This window comes from Megalops cyprinoides, chromosome 12 (assembly GCF_013368585.1).
Source record: "Megalops cyprinoides isolate fMegCyp1 chromosome 12, fMegCyp1.pri, whole genome shotgun sequence".
NCBI classification, from domain to species: Eukaryota; Metazoa; Chordata; class Actinopteri; order Elopiformes; family Megalopidae; genus Megalops; species Megalops cyprinoides.
Genome location: NC_050594.1, coordinates 12997209 through 13025020, shown reverse-complemented (window position 1 = coordinate 13025020; position 27812 = coordinate 12997209). Strand labels below are relative to the sequence as shown.

The window sequence follows — 27812 nt, the reverse complement described above, 5'->3', positions numbered from 1 at the left end:
TGAGCAATGGAGCCCTGACCGATAGGCATAATTGTTATGCTATATTGAGTGTGTGTGTGTGTATATATATATATATATGGTTAAATACATCTATATTGCCTGTAAATTAAAATATTTGGGGTTGGCTGTGTGGCTTTAATGCGCCCCATAAACTACCTCTGACTAAAGGGGTTTACTAAATTAACATTATAAATATACAAGTTACTGCATCTGCACGGGATAAAGTTTGGCATTAACCCTGCTTTACTGACGGTTTAAAATTGAGTTTGAGTGAATGTTCATCCAATGTCTTTTCAGAACCCTCTCCATTCTGCTTGTGGGGGGTGGAGGTTTCCCATAATGGCTTAAAGGTGCGCAGGACTGGTTGGACCAGTGTTGATGTGACAATCAATATTACTACATAGATATTGAAATGTCTTGCGTCCACACCTGGTTTATTCACTATGAGGTCAAATGCTCATTTTATCATTGCTTAATTTGCGTTTGTTAGTATTCATAAAATATGTTGTAAATCAAAGTAAATATATGATTGAGGTAATAACCACAATGAATAATAATAATAATTTCACTGTTATTATTATTTATTTATTTGACCTATGTAATCAACGCATTGCATTCTGAAAACGGACGCTAATCCGTCTAGATAAGGCCTACATTCGTCTTGTAAAAAAATTAAACAGAATATCAAAGCGAAAATTTTAAACAAATCCTTCGGCCAAACCATGCTATGGACCGTGGAAGTCCAAACACCGGCTTATGGAGAAGCGGCGTTTTCGCATCTATCGCGTAACAGCATAGCGATACCCATCTGCAAAACAGCAGCTGCTTAAAAAGCTACGACGTAAGCTTGCCAATACCCCCCGCCCTTCCTGTGCATGTTTAATCCGCTGGGTCGGCGGATAAGAAATTCCTCACCTTGCTGGGCTGATTCAACGTTCCCCGTGGACGCACATGCAGAGGTTCGTTTCCGCGGGACACCACACCATGGTCTGCACAACAGGACTGTAGATCTGCTTTTGGATCGTGCTCTCCGTCTCTCGCACTCTCCCACAAACAACAGCATATCTGCCCGTTGAGTGGGAGCTGGGCCAGTTGTACAAGGTAAGAATGAACAATGCTCTGTCATTGTTTTCTGTTAGTTCGTGCGATCAGCTGTGTGGTAACAAAGGAAGATGAGAAATATTGTACAATGAAAACGAGAAGATCTGTTTCTGTTACGGTTTATACTTAAATGAAGAGAGGCACAAAGATGCAGCCAAATCATTAGTTCTTTCGATTTATTGCGGTTTCGGCTAGGTTGATTGCCAGCGTTCCTCCAAGTATGTATTTTATTTTTTATTTTAATAATAGAGCTGGCTCCTACACGTATTTATGCGTGCGACATTGTTGTCCTTTATAAATATTCACCACGCAGGACCGTATTTCCGTGGGAAAAAAATGCAAGGGAATACTCCTCGCTGTAGTGTACAGCGAATTCCTGCCCGGAATTGGTCCTCTTCTGAATGCAATACTGTTTTAGATCACAATCCTCCGAGCCGAGCTTGTGGCAACGATCAAACCGAGGGGGATGCGGTTCATTTCACGCATGGACTCAGAATCCATTTTTGACACAGAATGTTTCGGTAGAGGGGGTTACCCCGTAGGGGATGGGGCTCGAGCGCTATTTAATGCAGTGCTCTTGGTTGATATTGTTTCACTGTAAAGAAGCGTTTATTTCAGTAATTGCACTATTTCACACTATTACACTATAGCGTGGTTCGTTGTCCCAACGGAAGTCTTTCAAGTCCTCAATTTGTACATTCTTCGGCAACGATACAAATCTTATAATGTGCGCACAACACGTGAGCTACTTCCTTTAGTCGTATAAGTGTTAAAAATGTAAAATATAATCAATATAATACATTGATATAATACATTTCTGAGACGCCTCAGTGGAACTACTTTGTACGTACCCTCACCTTCCAGCCGGCAGCACCATGCCTTTTTTTTTTAAATGAGAGGGTATTACCATAGAGCTGTGCGAGTGTAGAGACATAGAATAAATTAAGATGCAACAAAGAGAATAATTATGGTGTTTTGTCCTCAACAATGCTGTTGCTTACAAATATAATTACAGCAAGGATAGGTTATAAGATTGCAGGTGTACTGAAGTGCGGCGAGTATCAGCTCGAACTGATGATTATATTCTGTTGCGTTTGCGTTGCGTTTGCGTTTATGTTTTGGTTTTATGTAATAGAAATTCAAAAAACCCATTAAATTGTTTATAAAATGGAAAACATAGTTTACAAGCCTGTCAGACACCCTTACATCCACCATACACAAACGCAGCCATATAGTTCAGGGTGGAGTTGTACATGGAATAAAAGATCTTGTGAAGCTTTCAATTAAATTTGATTTATTCTGTCAATCTGTAGGGTCATTCTGAATTTGGAGAGATTTGGTTTTTACTGCTTGGTGATAGGAAATCTACTTCTGTTCATGTGGTGCAATAGCTGCCAATATGTTACTTAACTGACAACTCTCATTAGTTTGGCCTTTCCTTAGCTAAGAAGCTCCCAGGCTTGGGTGCTGAGTGAAAAGTTAAAAGCACATTTACAATGAGAATTCAGTTTATTCTGTTATACTTTGTCACAAGTTTTAATAATGTTGTCTTTATTGCATTTCATATTATACTTAATACTGCTGCTGTTGTACAGTGTTATACATTCTGTTTCATACTGCCTCTGCTTTATAGTATTTCATTAATCATTTTCGGTACAGACATGCCCCATGCCCCCTTATTCCTCAAATGTGCATAAAGACACAGATTTATGTGTGCGCGCACGTGTGTGTGTGTGTGTGTGTGTGTGTGTGTGTGTGTGTGCGCGCGCTCGTTCAGCTCTTCTCAAGACAAATTGGCTGTGAATCAAACCCATACGGAATTGCTCCAGATCCTCAGCGTAGCAGTGGCTTGTGCACCACAGAGAGGCTATGCGTGTGAGCGACGCAGAGTGTAACTATGGTCCAGGTCCGGCCTCTGGAGGAGACACGCAGCGTGTTTGTGTGTGTGTGTGTGTGTGTGTGTGTGTGTGTGGGCTGGAACGAGCACCGCATGCGGAGAGCGAGAGATCACACGTGTGTTTCAGTCTCACCTCCTCCTGTTCAGAAACACGGGAGCGACGCTCACAGCGGGCTCCTGGAACACGACCACAGAATGCGGCGGACTGCTTTACCAGACGCTGAGGGTCTGCTGAATGGACATGCAGCGTTTTTAATGCCTTGTGAATTATTCATTTCATCTGTTCGCTTACTTACCAGGCGGCCTTTTCCTGAACAGCTTACATAGCTTACATTTTACAGATTAACTGTTTATAACTGTAGATATTTCATTAAAGCAGTTCATATTGAACACCTTACTCAGTGGCACAACAGCAGTGGCCCACCAGAGAGGCACACCTGCAAACTTTGTGTTACAAGCCCAACTCCTTAACCATTAGATGACATTGTATGCATGTAACTTTTGATGTCATGACAGCCTACCCTGAGACCCTGGTCAAGGATCCACCACCAGAGTATGTGTCTCTCATTGCTGTTAGCTGAGCATCCTCTAGGTGGTTTATGAGGTGATGGAGGATGCTGGCAAGTGTGACGTTGAGCCCAAGGCTGATGTCAACCACACCTCCTCTGAGCATGGTCCAGTGTTCCAGCTAATTGTACAGCTCAGCCCAGGCTTGGAATGAGCGTCTTCAATGGTTGAGCCACATGGGAGCCCTAGTTCCTGTAAGCCGGTGATTGCTGGTTTATCTAAGACATGCCAGGAAGCCAGGAAGAGAGCTGAGTGAATGGGATGCAGACAGTCCCCAGTGTTGGAGGTTTCTAGATAAAGAGATGAACCTCAAAAAAAGATGAATGTTAGCGTGCATTTTTCTGCGCTCCTCTGTCACTGTCTCCATGCTCTGTTTATTTTTTATTTTTTTCAGAAGTGAATCATATAAAGCATCAGATAATGCAAGAAGAAAAGCACTGCCCCCATGAGGGATTTGAACCCGCAGGCCTCAGTGCCGCTATTATTTGGTGTAGTGGTCTCTGCAGTAGAATTGTGTCCGAGTGCTTCACAGTGCACTGTTTCCAGAGGGACTAAAAAAACCTCAAGTGGCACTAAATACGCAACACTCGAAAGTGCTTGGAAAAAGCCGATGGAGATGTGTTCAGCGAGTCTGCTTTCTCACACTGCTGCTGCACTGTCTGTGGGCAGGTTCTGCAGGAGGTGGCCTTTATGAGCATGAACCCTCCTGCACACAAATCTTCTGTGCCTCCCCCTCTGCCTTCCATTAACAATCAAAGGGTATCCTGCCCCTCCCTGCGCCTTGATTCTAACTGGCTTTTTCAGTGGTGGTAGTGGTGGTGGTGGGGGGTGGTGGCTGGACGCAGAAGGGGAGGGGTAGAGATGAACGTTGATATTTCTGATCAGCATTAGTTCGGCACAGCAGGGGGGGCTAGTAGCTCTCAGGCATTCAGAACAGTGCAGGGTTTTTTTTTCATCCATTAGTCCTTTTTCTAAACCCCATCCCCATTCAGTACTACTCATGTTCAGCGCTTGGCTTATATTTCTCTCTCTCCTTCTCTCTCTCTCTCTCTCTCTCTCTCTCTCACGCTGTCTCTCCCTCTCCCTGAACGGCAGCTGCGTTCCTTCCCCACACAGTCCTACAAGGCGTTCGGCCCTCGAACGCCAAGGGGCAGCGCCCTACTGGGGAAGAAGAAGGTCAAGCTGAGAGTGAGGGAGTAATGTAAAGAAGGCGGTTGATGTCGTTTCTCCCTGTGTGCGCTTGGGGTGACCCACCGCTCAAAACGCGCCCCCCTCCCACGGTGACAGAATGGCCCAGTTTTCTTGTTTCGCCAGGGCGTCCATGGCTCACTGCCAGCCCTCTGACGTCGCAGCTGAACACTGCCACTCAGAGTCTCACACTCTCACCCTCCAGTCTCTAGGATTTCACAGAGTGAAATTTCTTTATTAATTTTATGTTTAAAGTTTTAATTACTGGCATGCCTGCCTGAAAAAGGGAACATGACTTAATGTTTCAGTTTTTTTCAACATGTTGTAAATTAAAAACCATCAAATGGATTTTATTAAAACTTGAGGGGACAATTCTTTGTGACCCGTGGAAGTTTTCACCCCTTTTTGTCCACAAACTTGTACCCTTTTAAACAGCATTTAACACAGAAATCCCAAACAGAGACATTAGGGAGGGGAAGCCATGATGTTTCAGCAATTGGGAGTGGCTGGAATGAGTGGCATTGTAGGCCAAATGGGGGTGGACAGTACAAACTTCAGTGAATAAAGACTGATGACTGGAGCAGGGCTGAGCTCTCTGGGTCTCATTACCGGACTGATGGAAAAATAACCCAGATCATCACGAGAGACAGAACAGAGGAATAAAATCAGGAAGAATCGTCACTGTGGGGGGAAAGGTGGCTGTTTATCAGAGAGCATTTCCTGAATCTGACATGTCACTTGCATGGATTCCCTTTTAGAGAAAGTGGACGCTGTGCATTACAGCTCAGTGGAAAAGTGAAAGGTCCGTCGTGCTTCAGTCTGAGGCAGGTTTCCACGACCTTTAGCTGACTGCAAGGGAAGCACACACATACGGGTGAACACTTGCATGCAAGCACAGCTCAGAATAAGGTCACGTGGCTTGTGTTGATTGGATCTTGCGCACTCAGAATATAATCCAGTGAGAGAATTGGACGTGCTTAAGAAGGTGATATGTCATGCTCATGTTCGTGATAAAATGGCCATACTCACGTTGGTGGTAAAGTGATTGTGTTTGTGTAAAGTTATTGTGTTTAAGTAAAGTGTGTAGGTAAAGGGGTCATGTGCACGTTAAAGTTAAAGTGGTCATGTTCGTCCTGCTAGTAAAGTGGTCATGTTCATGTTCGTGGTGAAGTGTTCCTGTTGGCGATACACCCATGACGGAAGCTGAGGCGATCCAGTTTAAACAAGAACATTTTTATCGTTGCTTAAGCTGTGCTCTGGTGCTGTCTGAATGGCCTGTAAGCACAGGATTCTGTCAGTGCTGCGGGGGTTTGCGGTGAAGGAGTGGAACCGCTGAACAAGTGTATGAACAAGGCTGAAATAAAACAGAATCCTCTCCAGGAGGAGCGGTCTCTGACATGATGTCACTTCCCATGTCTGCCCTCCTGCAGCAGATGCTTCCATCCCGGTAACCTAAAGCAAGTGAGTCATCACACTGAGAGCAGGGCAGAGAAGAGACTGGGATACCATTAGCACACTTTTACACAGAGTGTTTTTAAAGAGCTCTTCATCCCCAAGTAGAAAACCAAAAGCTGGCAAATTGACCCAGCCAGAGGTATTAGGCCACTCTCATGCTTGCGCCTTCAAATTGCCTTCAAACTGCTGCGTTTTGACCTGAGACAATTTGTGGAAATTCCTGTTGGTAATATCTTGCAGTTATGGTGCTGCAGAGTCATAGGATCACTGACCTTGATTCAGCCCTGCTGCAGGGTATTACTCACGGTACAGCATTCATGTTATGGGGCAGTAATGCTGCCCTCTTCAGGAAGGGAATCCTGCCTGGATCTGTCCCCAAAACAAAAAACTGCTGCTATAGGGATTGTGCCCCAATTCATGTTGCATGTTTTAAAATAAAAGCCACATTGCCCAGAGTCTTCAACCTGTCTAATTTTAAATGGAGTAATGTTGGTAATGTTTGTGTGAAAGCTGTGTTGCTCCAGACCCCAGTGCTCTTCATCGTTACACCTCTTCCTCCCCATTCATGATTTGTGAATGGTGGTTACTCTCCAGTTTCCAGTCCTGCATCCACAGGCTCAGAGTGCATGACCTTGTTGGCACCGAGCATCAGCTGTGATCCTCTCCTCACATGCTTGTTTCAGTCTGTCTTCCTGGAGATCAGCCAGAAGGCCAACGTTCACCCGACGTTGCTTTGGCACCGCATTTTGAAAAAAATTCCAAAGCCTAACAGAAAGGTTATGAGATTGCCGTGGGCAGGTGGGGCTCCTCGCTCTCAAAATGTTTAACCAGTGAAATCCCAGGCTAATCTTTTGAAAAAACCCCAGGGGTTTGATTTGTGTAAGGTCCTCGCAGGGCTGTGTCTGTTGTCAGTGGAAACCTGTTCAATCTGTGTGGGTGAGCGGTGAGGGATTTGTGCTCTTATTGATTTCTGGACATTTTCCTGCATCTTAATTGCTTCTTAATGCAGTAGCTCCTCACCCTGGCTATTTTGTTAACACGTGTATACATACAGGGGTGGTTTGTGAACCTGCTCATGTTAGAGGTATAGATTATGCCACGCAGTGCAAACAGATGCACACTATGTGATTACAGCGTACTTGTTTCACTGCCGCAGAACTCAGGCGTACACATAAGCATGTAATCTCATCAGAATTACTGTGAATTAATGTGTGAAACCCGAAGACAAAATCACGAAAGGGGCAAATTGGCAGCTGCTGACGAAACTGAAAAATCGGCCTCTGTGAGTGAATAGTAAGTGTGGAACACCTCGCTTTGCACACTGCAAGTGAGCACACGCTGTAAGCGTAGGTCGCTGCTGTCGCCTTTGAGCTGAAATGCACATCAGGGCTTTGTGTGCAGTCCTTGCGTGCTCTGTGCACAGGAGGTGTGATATCCAGGGAGAGGCGTCTTTGGTATATCAGAAACAGCTGCTGTAATGGTTTCATGGAGGCTGTTCTCCATGGTCTCGGGTTTCCTTTATCACCTCCTGGGCTCCATGTCAGGCATTCCACTGCCCAGCTCCCATTTCTCCCGCAGCAATCAGCCATCTCGCGCCGCTGCCTTACTCCTCTTGTGGCAATGCCTCAAGCCAATACTGTCTCCTTACCGCTGTCATTAGTAACTGACTCTAATATCACTGTCCCTTTCCCCCTGTGATTAGTGTCAGATTCTAATACCACTGTTCCCTTACTGCTGTGATTAGTAACAGACTCTAATACCACTGTCCCCTTACCACTGTGATTAGTAACAGACTCTAATACCACTGTCCCCTTACCACTGTGATTAGTAACAGACTCTAATACCACTGTCCCCTTACTGCTGTGATTGGTAACAGACTCTAATACCACTGTCCCCTTACCGCAGTGATTAGTAACAGACTCTGACACACCTTCCACAACTCCAGGTCATTGTCACAGGGTTTAAAAACAGTGAGATGGCATTCCTTTGTCATCGTTGGTGTCTTCACGCTTCTGCTGCTCTCACCTCATGACTTCACCCTCCTGAATGATTGCCTGGCTTGGTGAGATTTCTGTCTTTTCCCTCAGCAGTCTCAGCAGTGCTCACAAAGTTTTTAATCCATTTAGTGGCCTTGCAGTCTATATATACTACCTATACTATAGGTGTTTGGAGGACCAAGGAATGGAGGAACTGTATATCTGTGGCACCACATGCTGTCATTAGAAGTGGCCTTTGACCTCCAGTGACCCCAGAGTCTTCTGTGGGCACCAAAGGTGTGGAGACCAGGAGTTATGTGACTGCATCTGAGAGCGAACAGACATTCCAGGATCAGTTTTCCTATGTCTGAAAGTAACAGCACATGTTATATCAGAAAGTATGAAACTGATCCAGGGTCAGCATATGATCAAAGGGTGAAGCAGTCAGTCAGGCTCAAGCTCTAGCTCTAGAGGTAGACATTGTCTTCCTGCCCAGAGTTCGTACACATGGATAAAAAGCATCTCACGCAACACCCAAAGCAGTGGTAAATTAGTCCGTTGACCGATGTGTGCTTGTCTGTGAATGTCTGAATGTAAGGGAATGTATGTGTGTGTTACGTCCTGGATGTGTAATGGCATCCAGGGGTATGGGTGAGGGACGCAACACAAACGAAACACAACACAACGGTGTGGAGACGAGGAAAGCACAGACACGGGAGCAATGTAAGGGGCTGTGCGATAAATTTACAGTAGCTATTTACAGTAGATTTACAGTAACACATATACACGGGAAAAGGGGAGAGGACGACAGACGGTGCCAAAGAAAAGAACTTAACAAAACAGAAACGATCTTAAATACCTTCACCCAAACAATGCAACTGACTATGACACAAAAAGGGTGGCAGAGCCAAACAAAAACCTAACTACACTGACTACCTTACAATGTGTGTGTGTGTGTGTGTGTGTGTGGCCAGAGGTTGAGTTTATGTGTGTTTGTGTCCTTATTTGTAATGTGTGTTTACATGTATGTGCTGTGAACTTGCCTGTTTAAGGGCCTGTCGGTCAGCACCGAATCTCTTGGTTGGCAGGGTTCCTGATGTGGGGCAGGTTCTGTAGAAATGGGTACTATGGGCTCACAGGAGACTGTGAGAATGGCCATTTTCACACTGTACATTTACTTTCAGTCTCCTCACAAACAGCCCCACTAGGTGAGATCTTGGAGTGCAAAAGTACCAATGAGAACCTACGGTTGGGTTTTCATATGCCGTTTTGTTATACAGCTTTAGAACAGAAAAGAAACTTCAATCCTACGGAACTGCTCTGTTATGACGATCATGGTAATTGCAGTTTGGTAATTATGTACAGCTATGATTGTTTTGAGTCAGTAATTGTAGTAACTGGCAAGCCTGTAGTCACTGTATATCAAGGAAAATGACAGCGTGACCCTTGAAGGATGAAGCTATTTTAGGATTGGCAGCCGTCTCTGTTGGAGACCTAATTTTGGAAATTGTGTTTGATTCTGCAGAGTTATGATCTGTTGTTCTCATCAGCCAGGAGAAGTCTCTCACAGAGGACATAGCCTCCTTCTTATTTTTACCACCTCCATTATCTCATTCCCCAAGTGGGAGACTCGCGGAAAGAGACTCCTTGTGGATCTGGGTCAGGACTCAACCCGCAGTATCTTCAGTAAAAGGTACCTATATAGCCAGTCCATTATATAGCTACTATATAGCTACTGAGACCAGGTGAGCTCCATCTCTAGGAGTGTGTGTGTGTGTGTGTGCATGTTTGCACATACGTACATAGTTATGAGTTTATACATGTGTGTGTTTGTGTGTGTATGTATGATAGAGGTGGAAAAGTCCAGACTTCAGAGGTACCTGCATATATCTGTTCCACCCATGCACAGAACCAGCTGATTCTACTAATTGCTAGAAAATCCAAGCGATTGGAACAAACACTTGGAGTACTTCCACTTTCTGTCAGAGGACTTTTCCTCCTCTAACGTGTGATGGAGGTTATTCTGTCCCCTAGCCTAAGGAGAAATAGGAGAGATAAAAAGGAAATGCAAAAGTGGGGGGAGGGGGGGTTCAACAATCACATGCTTCTTGAGATATTGAGAGAGAGAGCATATCTGTCAGTGCAGTGGTGTAATTTCTTTTGGTGCTGCAGTGAGCTCTCAGCCTCGGCTCCTCTCATTATGTGCTCTCTAAAGGCTCCTCTTTAATGGCTGTGCTTGGCTTGCTGTGGATGTCTCTGCTAACCACAGTGGAGCCTGCCCAGTGCCCGTCTGCTTCCTGTAGGCCCTGACCCTTCTGTGGGCTCTGGGTTAATGGTTGGCCCTAAGGGGGTGGCTTCCGCTTGCCGCTCATGCCTTTTCATCAAAAAGGGTAATCATCTCAGCTTCCAGACAACCCCACACCCCGGTCCCTGAGGGTGGGGCACAGAGATCAGCGACCCAGAATGAGAGGCTTAATCTGGGAAAAGAGGGTTCCTGCAGGAGGAGTGAGGATGCCAAGGAGGGTTTCCACTTTCAAAATGAGAGGGATGTGCTTTCAGAGCTGAAGAAGACAGCAGAGAGGGCCGGTGATGATGCAGTCAGGTGGCAAAGTGGCATCTTTCTTGCGTGTGTCTTGTTAGTGTGCTGTGTGTCTGAGGGATTTCAGGCCTCAGACAGCAGGGGGGGAGGATTAAGGGAGAATCTGGACTCAGATTTGAGTTTGCGCTTTTATTTCGCAGATTGGTTTTGGCACAGACTCTTTTGGCAACTGTCATGCAGATGTTTTCATTTTTTCCCCTTTTACTCTGAATGGCACACATTGAAAAAAGCCAACGATTAAATGTTTTTCAAAGGATTAGGAAAAAAGTTTGTGTGGAATGAAAAGCCGGTCATTGTAAGTGGCAGAGTCGCTTGTTTTGAGCAGCGATGCAGGCAGTGAACAGAACGTTCTGGTGCAAGCCCAGCGTTCTGACTATTGGAGCCGTGCCTATCCATCTTCCCTCTAGCTCTCTCTCCCTGCCTCTTTTACTCTTTCTCTCCCTTTCTGTCATTCTCTCTTTCTTTCTCTTTTCCTCTTTTACTCTCCCTGTCTCTCCCCCCTTTTCTATCCATCTCCCTCTTTCCCTCTCTCTCCCTCTCCCTCTTCCTCTCCCTCTCGCTCTCTCTCTCTCTCTCTCTCTCTCTCTCTTTCAGTCTGCTTCTCTTTCTTGTGCTACCCTCAGGCCATTCATTTGCTTTCTGGGCACTTTCCCCTTCTAGCTGCCCCTCTTCTGTGCTCCCTCCCTCCACCCCTCCATTCAACTCTACACATGCCTTTCTTATCCTCTCTCCTGCTGCTGATCGTTGTTCCTGTTCTCCCTCTATCCCTCTCTCTCTCTCTCTGTCTGTCTGTTCCTCTCCCCCACTGATCTCTCTGTAGAGAATGAGTAGGTCCTGTTGTATAATATGTTGTATTTGAAAATATATTGATATCATATAAGTCTGTTTCAGGGTTCCATCCGTGGAGGGTGACAGCCTGATCACCAGGGCTTGCCAGAGAGTGTAAATAGGGTGCAGTTAAAGTCGGGGTGCTCAGGGTGACCCAGGGCGACCCAGGGCAAGGGGCTACCCTAAAACATTGGGACGGGATTTGACCCATGCATAAGTGGCACTGACGCAGCAGCCAAAGCATCATGAGAAGGACACATCCTTAGCCTTTTGTCTCAGTGGCCATTCCTGGTGTTTGCTGGGTATTGCAGTGGGCGCTTGTCTCTCTCAGATCCCCGAGAGACAGAGCAGATAATCAGGGAACGAAAATGGACGATATTCACAGGATAAATTGCTCACCATCACGGATTTAAAAATGTCACTCGGGTGAAATGATTCCGACACAGGCTCTTACACAACCCATTCATTTCATGATTGCTTTTTCCCCGGTGACACTACTGTCAAGAGGGGTTTTGTCAGGTTATGTCAGGATTGCATGTATTGCAGAGTGTTGCATTTGGTTTGCATTTCCCAGAGTAATACAGGTGGACTCCAGCAGTGTGTACAGTAATGTTCATAGTAATGTTGTTTTTCAGGGGCTGAAGGATGAAGAATGATGTTCTCTGTAACTGTGATTGGGACACGCTGATGATGTCATTCAATACCGTATTTACTGATGTGTTCACAACTTTTTTAGTTTAATTAACTTTTAATTTAGTCTAAATATCATGTGTTCCCTAGGTATCTTGCCTGTATTTGTGAGCGTATTGTGGATTTGTGTGTGCATGAGTGTGTTTGTGGGTTTGTGTGCGTGTGTGAGTGTGATTGTGGGTGTGTGTGTGTGTGTGTGAGGGGGATTACAAAGCTTTTTCCATATCACTGTCTGCATAATAGTGTCTCATTTTTGGCCATCCAAAATGGGGAAGACTAAAATGGTAGAAGAGACTCTTTCAGCATGTGCTTGCTTCAGAATTCAGTGCAAGTAAAAGAATGTGTTAAACTTGGCAGGGATTTCAACAATATTCCTAAATCTTTTTTATATCTTGACCTCTGTGTGTGTGACTATGTTTCGCCACTGTACACTACATCAGTCCCAGGTCCAGGGATGAGTGAGCTCACCTCCTGTGCTGATTGGTCAGGTCTTACAGAAGCAGTGAAGGCCATAGCAATTGGTTTTGGTTTCTAATGAGGTTGTGCTTTGTTCAAAGCAGTCCTGTGTCACCATAAAAGCCCTCTGTGGGGTTGGTTTTATGCAGTTTGCAAAAGGGCTGTAAATAGTTGTCAAATGCGTGTTTTTATGGCTGTTGGCTGGGTCCTGGCAGTGTGATTGGCTGTTGACTGCAGGTTGCTTTTGGTTGCAGATTTAATCCGGGGCCTCGGTATCGTCGCTCCACGTATAGAGACTTATCACCATGGGGAAACAGAACAGCAAGCTCAGGCCGGAGATGCTCCAGGACCTGAGGGCCAACACAGAATTCTCAGACCATGAGCTGCAGGAGTGGTATAAGGTGAGCACACCGCCCCCACTTGGTTGGAGGACACATTGTTTTAACACACAGGTTACTGTAAAGCAAATGGTGCACATGCACACACACACACTCTCTCTCACACACACACACACACACACACACACACACACACACACGCACGCAAAACCCAAAGTCCTCAGACTCAGGGGCCATCTTTCTGACAGCACATTGTGGGTTTAACCCCTGCTGCAGGTGACCATAGCAGTGGTAGAATATGGTTTCTCCAGTTCATCCATATATATAAAACTTCTCTGCCTCCAGAGACTGTATGTGGCTCTATGTGCATACATGTTTGTAGTTGTGTGTGCATCTGTGTGTGTTTTGTGTGCGTGTACTCATTCCTCTGGGGTAGTATGTATATATGTGTGTTGGTGTATGTGTGTGTGATCGCATGTACATGGTTTGTGTGCTTGTGCGTGTGAGTGTGTATAGTTGCCTGTGGGTATGAGTGTGTTGATGTGTGTGCATGTTTGTAAAGGTAAGGTTATGAGGAATATATATCTTTAATCTGTAGGGCTTCCTGAAGGATTGCCCCAGTGGACACCTCAATGTGGAGGAGTTCAAGAAGATCTATGCCAACTTCTTCCCCTACGGTGATGCCTCCAAGTTCGCCGAGCACGTCTTCCGTACCTTCGACACCAACGGCGACGGCACCATTGACTTCCGGGAGTTCATCATCGCGCTGAGCGTGACGTCACGTGGGAAGCTGGAGGAGAAGCTCAAGTGGGCCTTTAGCATGTATGACCTGGATGGCAATGGCTACATCAGCAGGGAGGAGATGCTAGAGATTGTTCAGGTGGGTGAGTGAAGGAGAGCGGAGCATGCTGGGAGTTGCAGTTAATTCAAACCATCCTTGCATTTGGGGGAACATGAAAAATGCATTCCTAGATTGTGCCTTAATGTGTCTCCTAACACAGCCATGTCAGCTGTAAGCATCTGACATTTCACTTAACTTTCATGAGCTGACAGACAAACTTTGTGGGGTTTTTGTTAATGCCAAGGAACTGCAACATTTTCACATTGTTGCATGAGGTTTCTCTCTATCCCTGACAGAGGAGCAAGAGGAACAATGGGTTAAATGTTTAAAATTGCATAACTGCAGAATTATTTGTAAAGTAAGCCTTTAAAAGATCAGAAGCTGACTAAAATACTGTGTCATGTAGAAATTCATAATGAAATACCGAAGAAGACAATTGCCTTACATAACAACAGCAGCTTTCACCACTGACACTAGTGCTACAACAGATAAGGGCATCAGCTTCACAAGAATTCTTGTTCTGCTTCAGTCCTGGTGCCCAGTATCCACGCTTTGGGTGGGAGGGTTTAAATCAACCACACCAGCAAATGTTGCGCCACCTTGGAGAAATAGGAAAAAAACAAAGAAACACATGACCTCTAGTGGTGACAGACTGTAACTGCACCACTCCCCTTAGCTGTCAACGACGGATAAATACATACACACACGCATGCGTGCTGCATGGTTGGGGAGCATCCTGTAGGAGCCCCAGACCCACAGAGCAAGGAACAGAGGTGTGGTGAGAGACAGGCCACATGCTGGGGGTGTGTTCATTGTGCTCTTGGATTACCGAGTTAAATTTAAACGGATTTATTCCCTAGGGCTCTGAACGTGCGGATTATCACAGGGCTGATCGAGGTTATGGTTTACTTTCTCCGGTCAAAACTTTCTCCCTGCCACCTTCCCTCTCTCTCATTCAGCCTTTCCACCATTCCATTGAAAAAAAAAGGCAAGGAGACCTTAATTTATCTGTTGTATCAGGTGACCATAGCTTCTATGAAACGCACAGAAATTCTCATCCTTTAAATAAAGTTGTTAATTGGTGGCAGAGACAATTTTTTTGGTCTGAGGTTGGTGCAGAACCAAGTCGATCCTCAGTGCTATGTCTGGCCAGCTGACCAGTAAACAAGCACTCAGTTTTAGCCCATCAATGTCAGAGGAATCAGAGACATTCACTGAATGATGATGCACACTCAGCTATTTTGGCTTGCTGCCTGCTGTCTCTGTCTTCCTCTCAGGTCAGTTCAATTTAATTCCTCTCAGTTCAGTGCAATTCAATGGAAAATGCCATGCTGGCGTGATATGCTTGTACTGTACTGCCAAGGTTTACCAATTAACAACAACACATGATTTATTTACACTGCCTTCAGTGGTCACTGTCCCTTAGTCTTGGTCTCTGTTTATCCATGCATTTTTACATTGTCAATATAACATTGACCTGTGAATGTCAAAAAGTATATGATACAACAGTGTATGAGAGGTGACTATCTCTCTGACTATATATCGCTGTTTCTCTCTCTCTCTCTCTCTCTCTCTCTCTCTCTCTCTCTCTCTCTCCCTCTCTCCTCCCCCTAGGCGATCTATAAGATGGTTTCCTCGGTCATGAAGATGCCGGAGGATGAGTCGACGCCAGAGAAGAGAACAGACAAGATCTTCAGGCAGATGGATCTGAACAATGATGGTGAGGGGGAGATGGGGAGGAGGGAGGGCTGGTTAATGGCCTGTGAAACAGTTTCGAACTAGGCCAGACTGTGAGCTCTGTCTGTCTCCGTCAGTCGCTAAAGTCTTCCAACAAACAAAGCTAGAGGTCTAAGCGGTGAGCTTTTCAGACGTGATGAGGGTAAGTCACCTAACTGTGTGTTTTCCTCTCTCTGTCGCCCTATCGCCCCTTCTCTTGTCACCCTCCACGGCTTTCTGTCCCTCTCTCTTGTTGTCTCTCTCGCTCTGTCCTTCTCTCACTTGCTGTTTCAGGCAAGCTGTCCCTGGAGGAGTTCATCAAAGGTGCCAAAAGCGATCCTTCCATCGTGCGACTCCTGCAGTGCGACCCCAGTAGCGCATCGCAGTTCTGAAGATATCCCTCCCTCCTGGAACACACACACACTGCATGAAGGTTCCTGTCGTTTTGTGTATCAGAGGGAAGGGAGTTTTTTTTGAAAAGAAGCATAATCATTTTACGGAAAAAAAAGAACGTAGAAAACCTGCCAAGATTTGAACTGTCAGTTGTCTGTCGCGCATCACTCCTCTGTGATGTCACTGGAGTCGTTGGAGCAGAGTGTCTCGGCTGGATTGGATGGGATCAGAGTGGGAGGAGCTCTCAGCTGGCCAGTGGTGCTTTGAGTTGTTTTTAAGTTTGATTTCTTCCCTGAAAGCACAGATTTACTTCCACTTTTTATACTCATTTTTAAGTGTCTCTCCGTCTGTCCACACAAGTGGGTATGTATGAAAATGCAGGCGTTTATGAACAGACTGTATCATTGATTTTAGTAATGACAGTATTTATTAAATTTATTTCCTTGTCTCTGAGCCAGTAGACATGAGTGGGAGACAGGTCCTGGAAGAGAATGCTGGGGTTTCCCCTGAGTGCAACATAATATGAATCCTTGATGGAATTTAAAATCCAGTTGTGCTGTTGGATTTTGTGTATTTTTTGTTGTACGTTTTCTTGTGAATAATTATGTTTTCTTTGTCATTTGAGGAAGGAGACTGCCCACATGACTTCTCTGTGTCCATGCCATTGCTGTTTGGACAGAATGTTGAAGCTCCAGGGCTTTGCACTGAAACATGGGAAATATTTCAAAAAGGATTTTTTTTACACAGAAAAAAGGACAGATGGATCAGACATAGTACTGGAGAGCATGTGTGTGTGTGTGTGTCTGTGTGTGTGCGCGTGCGTGAGCTGGTGTGTGTTTGGGTTAAAGATACTGCATGGTATCCTTGTCAAACTATGTCACACAACTACAAGCATCCAAATTTTAATTTTAGTATAACTTCAAGCGGTGATATCCTAGTATTAGTGACATGTGGCATGAAGTATGAAAGTGATAACTTTTACTTCTTTATACAGCATTAAATTGAAAAGGACATTAAGGCAGTGGACTCATTTTCCCATGTTCATCTCACCACTGAGTCATGCTCTTTTTAGGTTTTCAAGAGAGGAGAAAAATCACCCCACTTGTAAACTTGTCACTTGTAAAGGCTGATTACTGTTCTTCAACAGAGAGTGTGCCCAAAAAAGTCTCTTCTTGTCTCTGCTTAACCTGTTTGGTCTCATAACAAAATGTCTGTAGTTGTAAGTAGGCCTCACTGTGGATAGCACTGATGATCCAGGCTGTATTTATTCTCAGTGTGAGGTCTGCAACGCAGTGGGTATGCGTTTGCTCACAGCAAGTTTGCACTGAGTTCTGTCACAACTATATGGTGATTAAATTGTACTATGTCTTTTTTCAGCGAATGAAACCCTGGACGTCATGTATATCCCCTTTTATCAATCAGGAATATACCTGTGTGCTTGAAAACCAGTTTGTGTCATTTGTTCTTGGTAGGAAGTGATCCTTTTTTCAAATAAGCAAAAGAGTTTTATAAGGTAATAAGGAGACACTTAGGAGGTTCTTTCAAAGTACAACACCAGGGCTGTTGTGATCATCTTGTTTACTGGTATAAGTTCCAAGCAGACTGCACAGATGAATGATCTTTACACCATCTGGACTGATTACATGTATGACTAGATGGAACCATACACTGTACATATTAGCAGGGATGAGCAGAGTCTGCTCTGAATTGCTGCCCATAACTCAAGCTTCGTTTAGCCCACGAGGCAAACTGGCATCTGATTGGTCAATATGGAACATGTGCAATGGATCATGTGGCCTGACACAGGATGAAACCACCAGGGAGTCATGCGACAATGCACGAGAGAAACTCCTTTACAGCCTGGAGTCTGGAACACTGCCTAAATGAAGAGTAAAACTGAGCTTGATCTCAAATTTATGACCCCCTCATGTTGAGAATAATCCAGTGCCACCGAATGCATTTGGCCATTACCATCATACAGTCCATCTGGCTCTGAGGGCAGGACATTTTTGAGTGTTGGATATAGAAAGCAAATATAAGCACTTCTCGGCCAGTGTAGTAAGCAAGCCTCATCCAGCTGTAGATATTTTCAGCTCCCAAACAATGATCCTGAATCAGTTTGAACCACACGATGTTTGGAGTTATGAGGCCTAGGGTTAACTGGTTGTGAGGATTTCATATTGAGAACATACACCTACACAATGTGTGTTGGTAATCTGGACTTATTTACCACAAATGGAAAAAAAATCTAAAATGGCCTTTAAAAATAATATTTGTGTACATTCCATAAAAGAGTAAAAGCCAAAGTAAATATTGGGCATGAAACTTTTGCAGCAAGACTTGTGCGTTACTTTTCGTCATGGTGAAGTGCCAGCTATTTCAATCGCATTTAATTTCCTGCTAGCCCTCAAGTCTAGAGTTTAGTCTACCTTGTGTTTCTGTTGAAGGATTCTGTAAAGTATCCCGCACCTACCCATTGTCATAGAACCCTTAGTGCGTAGAATCTTGGCGTTATGAGCGAATTCATCAATGTACATACACTGCAAGATAAAAGCTGTTTACTCTGCATGCTGTATTGCAAAACAAACAAAAAAAGGAATGTCCAGTGTAATGGCAGAGATCAGTATTTATTTAGAAAACATAAATATTGTAACATACTGCACACAAAAATCCCTACACATTTTATATGTCATTATATAAGCACTTCTGTAACAGCTTTCTGTGGGTTTGTATATGTCTACAGTTGTGCCAGGCAGAATGACAGTATTAAAGAAGACATAAAAAAATTCATTTTGCTCATAGTTCTCCCCAAAAGCGGGTGAAAAAGTTTGGAATGACAAAGGGATTTAAATGTAATGCTGCTGTCTGTGAACACAGAGGTATGCACACGCTCCTTGTATGTGTAAATCAGACAGAAAATAAAACTCCACCAAGTTGTCCTGACCACTGACTGACCATGTGTCTGCAGGAACACCTGACACCCTCGTCTCTTCGGAAGGACCAGAGTTGACTGTTGCATCGAGTACTGCGGTCAATGCAGTGGGCTCTGGGGCAAGCAAGTCCATGCTGCCTGTTCAAAGATCACTGCGCTCCAGTGTAAACCAATGATTACAAAGAAGTGCTTTTGTCTGATGATTTTGAAAGAGGGCAGAAGATGTCCTGGCATAACACATCCGCATGCCTTCAACTAGGGGGTGAATCATGTTTTGTAGTGGGATGTTGGGGCCGCCTTACCCACACAGAGTTAGAGACATGTGGTCATGTTAAGAGCCCATGCATTGCACTGGCCTGGCACTAGTGATCTTCAAACCCAGTCTGTGGATCTGTGAGACTGAGAGTTCCTGTTGAGCAGCTCATGCTGTTCCGCTGGCTCCGCCTCCTGGTCATGTTGCTGCACCTGAGAGCCCGATGTCATTTCCTCTGGTCTCCGCACAAGCACCTGAAACATTAATGCCCCGCCCCCCACAGGGGTGTGCACGCACACGTACACGCACACGCACGCACGCACACACACACACACACACACACACAAACACACACACACACACTTCTGTTGAAAAGCTGCGATGAATACAAACACACACAGGAGTGGACATGGTGAAACCTTGATGCTGTCATGTTATGCCACTCCTCGTCTCTTTACACTTGCTACCTGTTATGGCTCAGATAAAATTCAAATCTCCGTTTCTATCCTACCAAGCAGAAGGAAAGACTAAGTATAGGGATACAGTCTATCATCACACTGTATACTCAAGACAGAACACTCCACTCTACTAACTCTGGTTATCTAGGAATCCCCTGTAGGAAGCATCCTGAGTAGCTCATCTCATTCACATCCCTTCTCTACCCTTGCTTTGAACTGTTGGGATCACAGTCCATTTTCTGGCACACACTCAAAAATAACCTATTCAGACTACACCTGGGCTCTCTGAATTCTGACCCCTCTACTTCCTAACACTGCTAAAAGCTAATACAAACAAATAATTATTTTAAGCACATAAGACAAAAACCTGTTGCCACAAGCTTTTCTAGTGGCACAGTGGTAAACATGTTCACCTAACCCCACTGAATGCACTTCTTGCAAGTCTCTCTGGATAACTCTCGTGCCAAATGAATAAATGAATATATGACTAAATGCAAATGTAAGTGAGGGCAGGTGGTAGGCGGGGCCTACCCTGCGGGCCTTGGTAACCTTCCTCCTCTTTCGGCAGCTCAAGCGCAGGAAGGAGCAGCAGACGGCACAGCAGCGGCCAGAGAAAACGGACTCCACCACGCACATCAGGATAAGCGGGACCCACAGAATGATGGTGGTGCCCTTGGAGGGAGGGACAGAGGGGAATCATAACTCTTGTTCTTTCCATATCAAACCATGTGTCATGGCGCTATTGTGACATATGGATGCATATGACTTTCAGGGTAAAACACAACTGCCCCCTACCACCCCCCCACACTTGTACTCACATAGATACGAGTAGGGTCAAAGGAGCACTCGGTGGTGATGCTGTAGTAGCTGATGGACGTTGGGATGTCACAGTGGGTTAGGAGGCTCTGGCCGTTGTGCAAAATTGCCTTCACCATGGCAACAGTCAGCCCCACAGTGGCGGCAGTTGCCAGGAGACCAGCCAGCAGGCTGACCACAAGCAGCAGCCACGCCTGGAGGGGAGGGATAGGGGTCAGTGTACACACACACGCAATGCCACACCACACACTATACCACAGCGTACCAACTCACAGACTAAACGAGAAGAGCAGGGTAATATACTGAGAGAGGTAAAGAGGGGGAAAAAATAGAAGTTTGAGCAAAGGAGAGACTGACATAAAAGTCACTTGTGAGGAGAAAAGCCTCCATTTTCAATGAAACACAGCTCGTCTGCAGTCTCCTGGACTGCTAGTAGCGGTTACAGCAATGAGTGGAAGTGTAATGACATGATTGGGCACTGCAAACTGGGACACAAGGGGAAAAAATCATAACTTTCCAAATTCTTAAAAGAAAGATAAACAAACACATCCACTCATTTGAAACCCCTTTTAAACTTAAATTTGAGAAGTAGCAATTAATGAATTTCAAAATTCTTCTTCAGAATAATTTCAAAAGAAAAAGAAAAATAATTTCTCGCTTACAGCTGAACACTTAGGAAAATGAAGTCAGGATACCATGCCCCTGAGTATGAAACAGACAGTTTTCACAGGGCTTTAAAATTATATATATATATATATATATATATACACACACACACACACACACACACACACACACACACACACAGTATATACACTGATGAGCCAAAACATTATGACCACTCACAGGTGAACCGAATGACCTCTAGATCACCCCCTGCTATTGCCACTCCACTGCCACTCTATTTTTCCATTCTCCCTGCCTTGGAGCAAATTCTGCCTTTTCTGATTTCTGTACAACCAGGATGGGAATGGATTCAGCAGCCCTGCAGACCCAAGGCCATGCCACTAAATATTGTGAGCACAATGTAACAATCATTTGATGCAGCTGTGACTTTACTTTAGTGACTTGCATAGAGTAATCTTCTCAGTTCCTCATGTAAACATCATTCTGGGCCAAACCAGTTTTGATAGTAAAAACAGAGCAGAGAAAGTGAAGACTACAAACAGCAATGACACGTGGGAAGCACATGTTGGGGAAACAAAAGTCTGAAAATAATCAAGCCCTTCAAAGCTTATGCGAGTCCAGTGACATTCGACTCAAAACTCTACTCAAAATAAGTGTCATATTCTGACTCACATTAAACAAGTCATTCCCAAAACACTTGAAAATATTGTAATGCCAGAAAGTCATGGAAAAATACTCTTCATTTTTTACCATGTGATAATAGTGTAGCTATATGAGTGTGCTGATACCACAAACGAATAGGCTAGCTTGCTGGAGATGGACTAAAAGCACATTAAAACCCTGGACCCTTTGGGACCATGTGTTGGAAAACCAGCTGCTATACAGAACCATGCCATTGTGACCTTGAACAAAGAACATTTATGCCTGAATGTTCCTAGGAAAAAAATCTAAGTAAACAGGTTTCAGAGTGTGTACATTGCACGACTGTAGTAATTGTACTACACCCTGCTTGACAGCATCCATCTAGGGATATGAAAAATGTCATGTCACTGTTCTTTGTCAAAATGCATGTCAGTCTTATGAAAGACCGGAAAATTACAGGCGTGCAGTGAGATTTTTGTGTGTGTGTGTGTGTGTGAGAGAGAGAGCGAGAGAGGGAGAGAGAGAAGGAGGGAGTGTGTTTGTGTGTATGTGTGTTACTGCTACTGCTTACACATAAGAGTTATGAATGAAAAAGACTGACCAAAAAGGGACAGTAGATGTTGAAATCAACAGTAGTAAAAAGTGGTCTAACTGTGACTGCAGGCTACACTCTGTGCATTTGTGTGCATGAGAGTGAGAGTGTGTCCATGAGAGCAAAACAGTGTGTGTGTGTGTGTGTGTTTTGGAAGATGTGTGTGCATGTTTTTTTTTTCCAAGCATGTGTGTGAGGGTGTGTACGGAACTGTGAGTGCTGTTGTTTGTTCACCCACAGTGAAAGGGGGGTGAGCGCGAGCATGTTCTGACACATAGCTGAAGGCAAGTTTGGACAGAGAGTAAAACCATCCCAACGTAAAATAAAGCTGGCTTTTCCTCTTTTTTCCCCTTATTATTATACAAGCCTCATTTAAGGCCTTCCAGGACCTTTTCCCCTGGTCTCAAGTCTGTTCATCTCTGTTTCCTCCCCTTACCTGAGACTGTTCATGGGTCTATTCGACATGAACTACCGAAAAATTCTTTGCATATTACTTTTATTTTCATTTAACGTGTCTAATCAGTTTGTTTTCGAATACAAATATTCTGTGGAACAGCTGAACAGGACAGAACAAGAAATGATGAGGAAAAAGTCTCACGATATGAAAACTGATGCAAGACAATATAAAAATATGAATAGGTGGTAATAATAAAATATGAGAAGGTATTTGTGAGAGAGATAGGCATACAGAGGGAGACAGACAGGTATAGAAGTGGGGATCCAACACTGTATAAAACTAGGAATTTCCATGCATACTGAATTCAATGTTTCCCAGTCTAAGAAACCACAAGTCATCGACACACAAAATATTACCAATATACATAATAAAACTATGGGTGAGAAGACAGCAGACAGACACAGATAAATGGGGGGAAGAGAGGCCTGCTGAAGGGCAGAGAATATCATACCAGAATTGTATTCTTCTTGTTTTTGGAGAGGACGATGGCTATGATGCCTGTGATGACTGCCTGCCAATAGAATGCACAAACAAGGTCAAAGGTCAGTAGGGTCGAGGGGTCATAGAACAAAGGGCTTTTTGAATGCCTGTCAAAACTCCCAGCTCTCAGCTCAGAGTTAACATTCTGACGGCTCGAGAGACTAATTTCGTCAGAGCAACGGGAAAAATACAGGTAGAGAAACAGGTTTGTCAAATGGGAAAACATTAAAACAGTCATTAAATGCACAGGATGCTTGGCATTTGCACTCCATGTGCTATATCTACTGGTCTGACTGGTAGACTGGTCTGAAGACATTAGTGGTCAAAGAGGGACACCTCATGGTCCAAATCACCAAGCTCACAGACCATGCTTATTGAGACGAAATTGAGCCTAATTACTGACTCAATCACTTTATCCAGTAGTTAAAGGTCTGCGTGAAACAGAGCAAACACTGGCCTAGTCTTCCCCCAGCACCCTGGCACAGATGGGAGGTGTTTTTTCTGTTTCCTGAATTTGGGATAAAACGGCTCTATGATAGTCCCTTGCATGGTGAGCAGTGCTGGCGTGGGACAGGTCCTTACCATGAGCCCGGCGACCAGTGCAATGACGTTGGCGATTGCGTACTCCATGGCACGGGCCTCCTTGTGGAGGTTGATATGGCGCAGAACAGCGCCGTGCACCAGCGCCCCCAGCAGGAAGTTGACATGCCCCACCAGCACCTGCCCCAGGCCCATCTTCATCAGACCCTTGTCATCCTTCAGGCTGGCACAGCACACACCTGGAGCGAGGAGTGAGGGAGCACAGAGAGATGACACGGGTGTAGACACCTTCTGCCCTTAGCGCCTGATCCTGGATCAGAATTAATATTTAATACGAACTGGTCGCAGTAAGGATTGGCGGTAAGCAGTCTGATCTATGATCTGTTGTCAACTCTAGAAAGTAACCCAGAGAGATGATGGGACACAGCGGCGATTGTGGGATGTGGGGGTGTGTTTCTCACTATGCAAAAAGTGGGTGCACTCTCCATGCAGCAACAGCACTTGGAGGAACATGCATAAGCAGTCAGAAATGAGGACTTAACAGTATGTTAAATGCGGCCTATGTTTAGCAGGTATCCTACAGAAACATCAAGTGTATAAGTGTAAAAAAACACTGAGTAACACTGCACTGAGCTCATGATTAGAACACATAAGGGATTCCTGCTCATTTTGGACAGACTCTGCTAAACACTCTAACTGAAGCATTTTATTCATTTGACTTGCAGTGCTAATGAAACACACAAACAGCACCTTTTACACCTTAAAGGCCCTTATCCACACTCAATGCCACATCAGAGCTAGGTCTAGTTACTCCTGATCTAGGCTATGTTAGACCTATGCAGACAATTACGCAAGCATTCTTGTTAGTTTGCACATTACATTCATAACTTACACTCATTCATTACGCATTTAATACAACATTGACTAAACCAGTGAAACCAAGCAGTTTTCTTGTCATCGTGACAATGTTGTGTGGGTGTAGTGAAATGCATAAAGTGTGTCACAATGTAAAAATGTACTCTGTGTGTGTGTGTGTGTGTGGCTGCATCAGGGAGCCTTCGCAAGCATGATTATTTAAAAACAGTCCTCAACCCAAAAGTTACTTCACTCAGTGCACATCAGCTGTACGCTGGCCTTTGAAATCATTCTCCTCAGTCATACTACTTAGCGTTACACAACTTCTAATGCAGAGGCAGCTGGAGGTGAAATTCAAATATTTAACAGTCAGAGACGACATTCAATGACAGCAATTCAATAGAGCAGCTGGGGGAAGGGGGAGGGGGTATGGCCACATCTCTAACTCCCAGGAAACAGGTGCTACTCCCTGTTGATTCACCAAAATAATGTGCTCCCGGGAGCACATATACTGAAAAGAACAGGGGAAAAGGAGACAACTACCTATTGGATTAAGTAGTCTTATTCCTTGTTCGGAGCATAGCCACATCATTAAATTACCACTTAATACACTAACTGTACAGATCAACCTGCAACAGCTACAGGAAAAGAGGAGCTCAGCCAACAGAATGCACAAAGGAAGGATATTACAAGAATGGTGGAACAAACCCTACTCTCAGACAGTTACCTGAGTCCTTAAATGAAAGGTGTGGTTCTAAAACAGAACAGACTTTGTTCTTGTACTGGACAAATCATGGCGGCAACTTCAAGATACAACAGAATGAAAAGCCAGAAGTACCTCAGAGCAGGGAGACTCTTATGGTGTTAAAACAAAACAGCCCTAAACATTTTAAGTGAAGCAGCCCACAGTAACATAGTCCACACTCCTAACACCCAAAGCCATGCTCATCACAGGTACAGATATTATCTGTAAATGCGATCCCAGATGTTAGGAGTGAGGAAACACAAAAAGAAGGAAAAAGGCAAGGCAGCAAGGTTAGTGTAACTAAAGAGGACAAACCGGTTCTACAGCACTTCAACTTCAGAGCGATGACATCATGGGGGGAGGGGACACAGGTATAACACCATGACAAAAAACGGCAGAGGAAGATGGGAAAGATGCAGCTCACTGTGTATAACATGATGTTGATACCCATTTCTGTGGTTTAAAAGGACCCTACACATTCTCATAAAACAACTTTATTGAGGAAATAAACATTACTATTATGATTAGAAAACAGGAAGCAAAGTTCAGTGGCTCTTTCTTCGCCAGAAAAAGCAGGCATGAATCACAAATCCATATGGACTTTTGGTTTTAGACTTAAAAATAGTTACAAGTGGAGCAGTGGCACTTGTAAAGGTATGGAAAGACAAGGCAGATACATACACCACAGCTTCCTGTACACTACAACATCGACACAGACTTAAAGTAAGGCACAACAAAAAGATCCACACAGTTCCACTCCCAATAGTGCTAAAGAGGATAGTACACATAAGTGCAAGTTGTTGTTGATATGATGGATTGGTAGTGTTAAATTAGTACTACTGGTGTTGAGGTTGTGCTGTTTTGGGGGTGCTGGTAACGGTAGCCACATTGCTAAGAAGCTTAGCCCACATTCCTCCCAGCCCCAGCCTTGCCCCTGGGCTGTTTACACCCCACACACGGGGACAAGTCCTCACCCCTCCCAAGTGCCACCACATCCCCCTCACAAGCCAAACATTCCTATGAATGCATCTTCAGGACATCGGCTGCTTAACCCCAGGAATCCCATTAAACTACACCTCCATCCCCTTCAAAACCAACCCCCTGGCTTCATTATGTATCTCTCCGGACAGTATCCCAAGGCCATATATAAATAAGTGACAGAAAAGAGGAACCCTTTTACTGTTCAGGAGTTTTGTGTCATGAGCAGGGCCTATGTCTCAATGATGTCATATTAATGAAGGTATACCGCAGACCTGAGTTTTGGGAGAACACTACAATGCCCGTGCAAGACTCTCTTATTCCATATTGAAAAGCCAACCAATTGCTTTTTTTTTTTGTTTGATATTTGTGGTAAGGAACAGTATAAACCACATCAATACCCATGACCCTACAACCCAAAATCATCTGCATTCTTTAGCGCAATCCGATCCTTGAAATTCAGCAGGACTAAGTTGTTTCCATTACTAAACTATCCAAATTCGTATTCGACAGTGTTTTTCATGCTAGGAATTTCTGCGGATCTGTTAGACTGATGCAGTTTTAAGAAAAGGCGGCTGTGCTGTCCATAAACAGAGACAACGACTTCTGCTCAGACTTCCCCGCTAAGTTAAAACTGTACAATAGCGCAGTAACTTCTCGCCTGAAACCTACACCAGCCCCACCCAGAAAGACGACAACGATTCGTGCTGGTTTAATGCCTCTCGATACTAGAAGCACGCCCCGTCCACAATCGTCCTCTCTTTTCGTGAACTAGTTTATATATGAGGGAAGGTCGCTTACCCATGTACCCCATGCTGTAAAGTCTTGGTTTAACTTATTGTTAATGAATTCTTCATCATATTTTAACTTCTCATTTGATGGCGCCCTTCCGTCTCTTCCCTCGTACACCTACTCAGTCCCCGGGAACAAAAACACAGGTGCATCATTTCGGATAGGCCACTCCCAACGGCCTCTACCTTCTTAAAAAGACAGAACGTTTTTTCACTGTTTTGATAGATGCGGAAGCTATGGCACATGTATGGTTCCGTTTTACGCCATTTGGTTTCACGTGGGATAACACATAGCAATAATTAAAAGACGGTTGAAATGTCAAGGCGGGAGAAGAGTTTTGGAGTTTCTCTTCGTCTCAAATGTCATTTTAAAATGTAACATGCGTTTACATGGAACGGTGACTAGCTGTAGCAGAATACACATTTATAATAAGAAAAAAATACAACATTTAACAATACAAAAACATATTTGTTAATTATAAGCTGGAAACGCAGAAAATGACTGCAAAAACAGCAAACCGATCGTTTGTGTGCTTGAACCAGTCAGACAACCTTACAGGTTACAGATTAAGCCGTTACACCTGGGTTTAGAGCGGTTTAG

General features: G+C 44.4%; 2 protein-coding genes across 2 annotated transcripts; one reads left to right on the top strand and one right to left on the bottom strand.

Annotated features, from left to right (window-relative positions):
* The first annotated feature begins 678 nt into the window (after nucleotides 1-678).
* On the top strand, nucleotides 679-17505 carry LOC118786719 (hippocalcin-like protein 1). Its single transcript, XM_036542004.1, has 5 exons — nucleotides 679-1101; nucleotides 13012-13158; nucleotides 13694-13975; nucleotides 15551-15656; nucleotides 15947-17505. The coding sequence occupies exons 2-5, from the start codon at nucleotides 13063-13065 to the stop codon at nucleotides 16042-16044; spliced, it is 582 nt and encodes a 193-aa protein (XP_036397897.1). The 5' UTR covers nucleotides 679-1101; nucleotides 13012-13062; the 3' UTR covers nucleotides 16045-17505.
* Nucleotides 17506-17677: 172 nt separating this feature from the next.
* LOC118786505 (keratinocyte-associated protein 3-like) lies at nucleotides 17678-27337 on the bottom strand. The gene is made up of 6 exons (XM_036541583.1): nucleotides 27222-27337; nucleotides 23885-24081; nucleotides 23274-23333; nucleotides 20507-20698; nucleotides 20220-20360; nucleotides 17678-19484 (listed from the first exon to the last, which is right to left on the bottom strand). Exons 1-6 carry the CDS (start codon nucleotides 27232-27234, stop codon nucleotides 19350-19352), a joined length of 738 nt encoding a protein of 245 aa, XP_036397476.1. The 5' UTR covers nucleotides 27235-27337; the 3' UTR covers nucleotides 17678-19349.
* Between the last annotated feature and the right edge of the window lie 475 nt (nucleotides 27338-27812).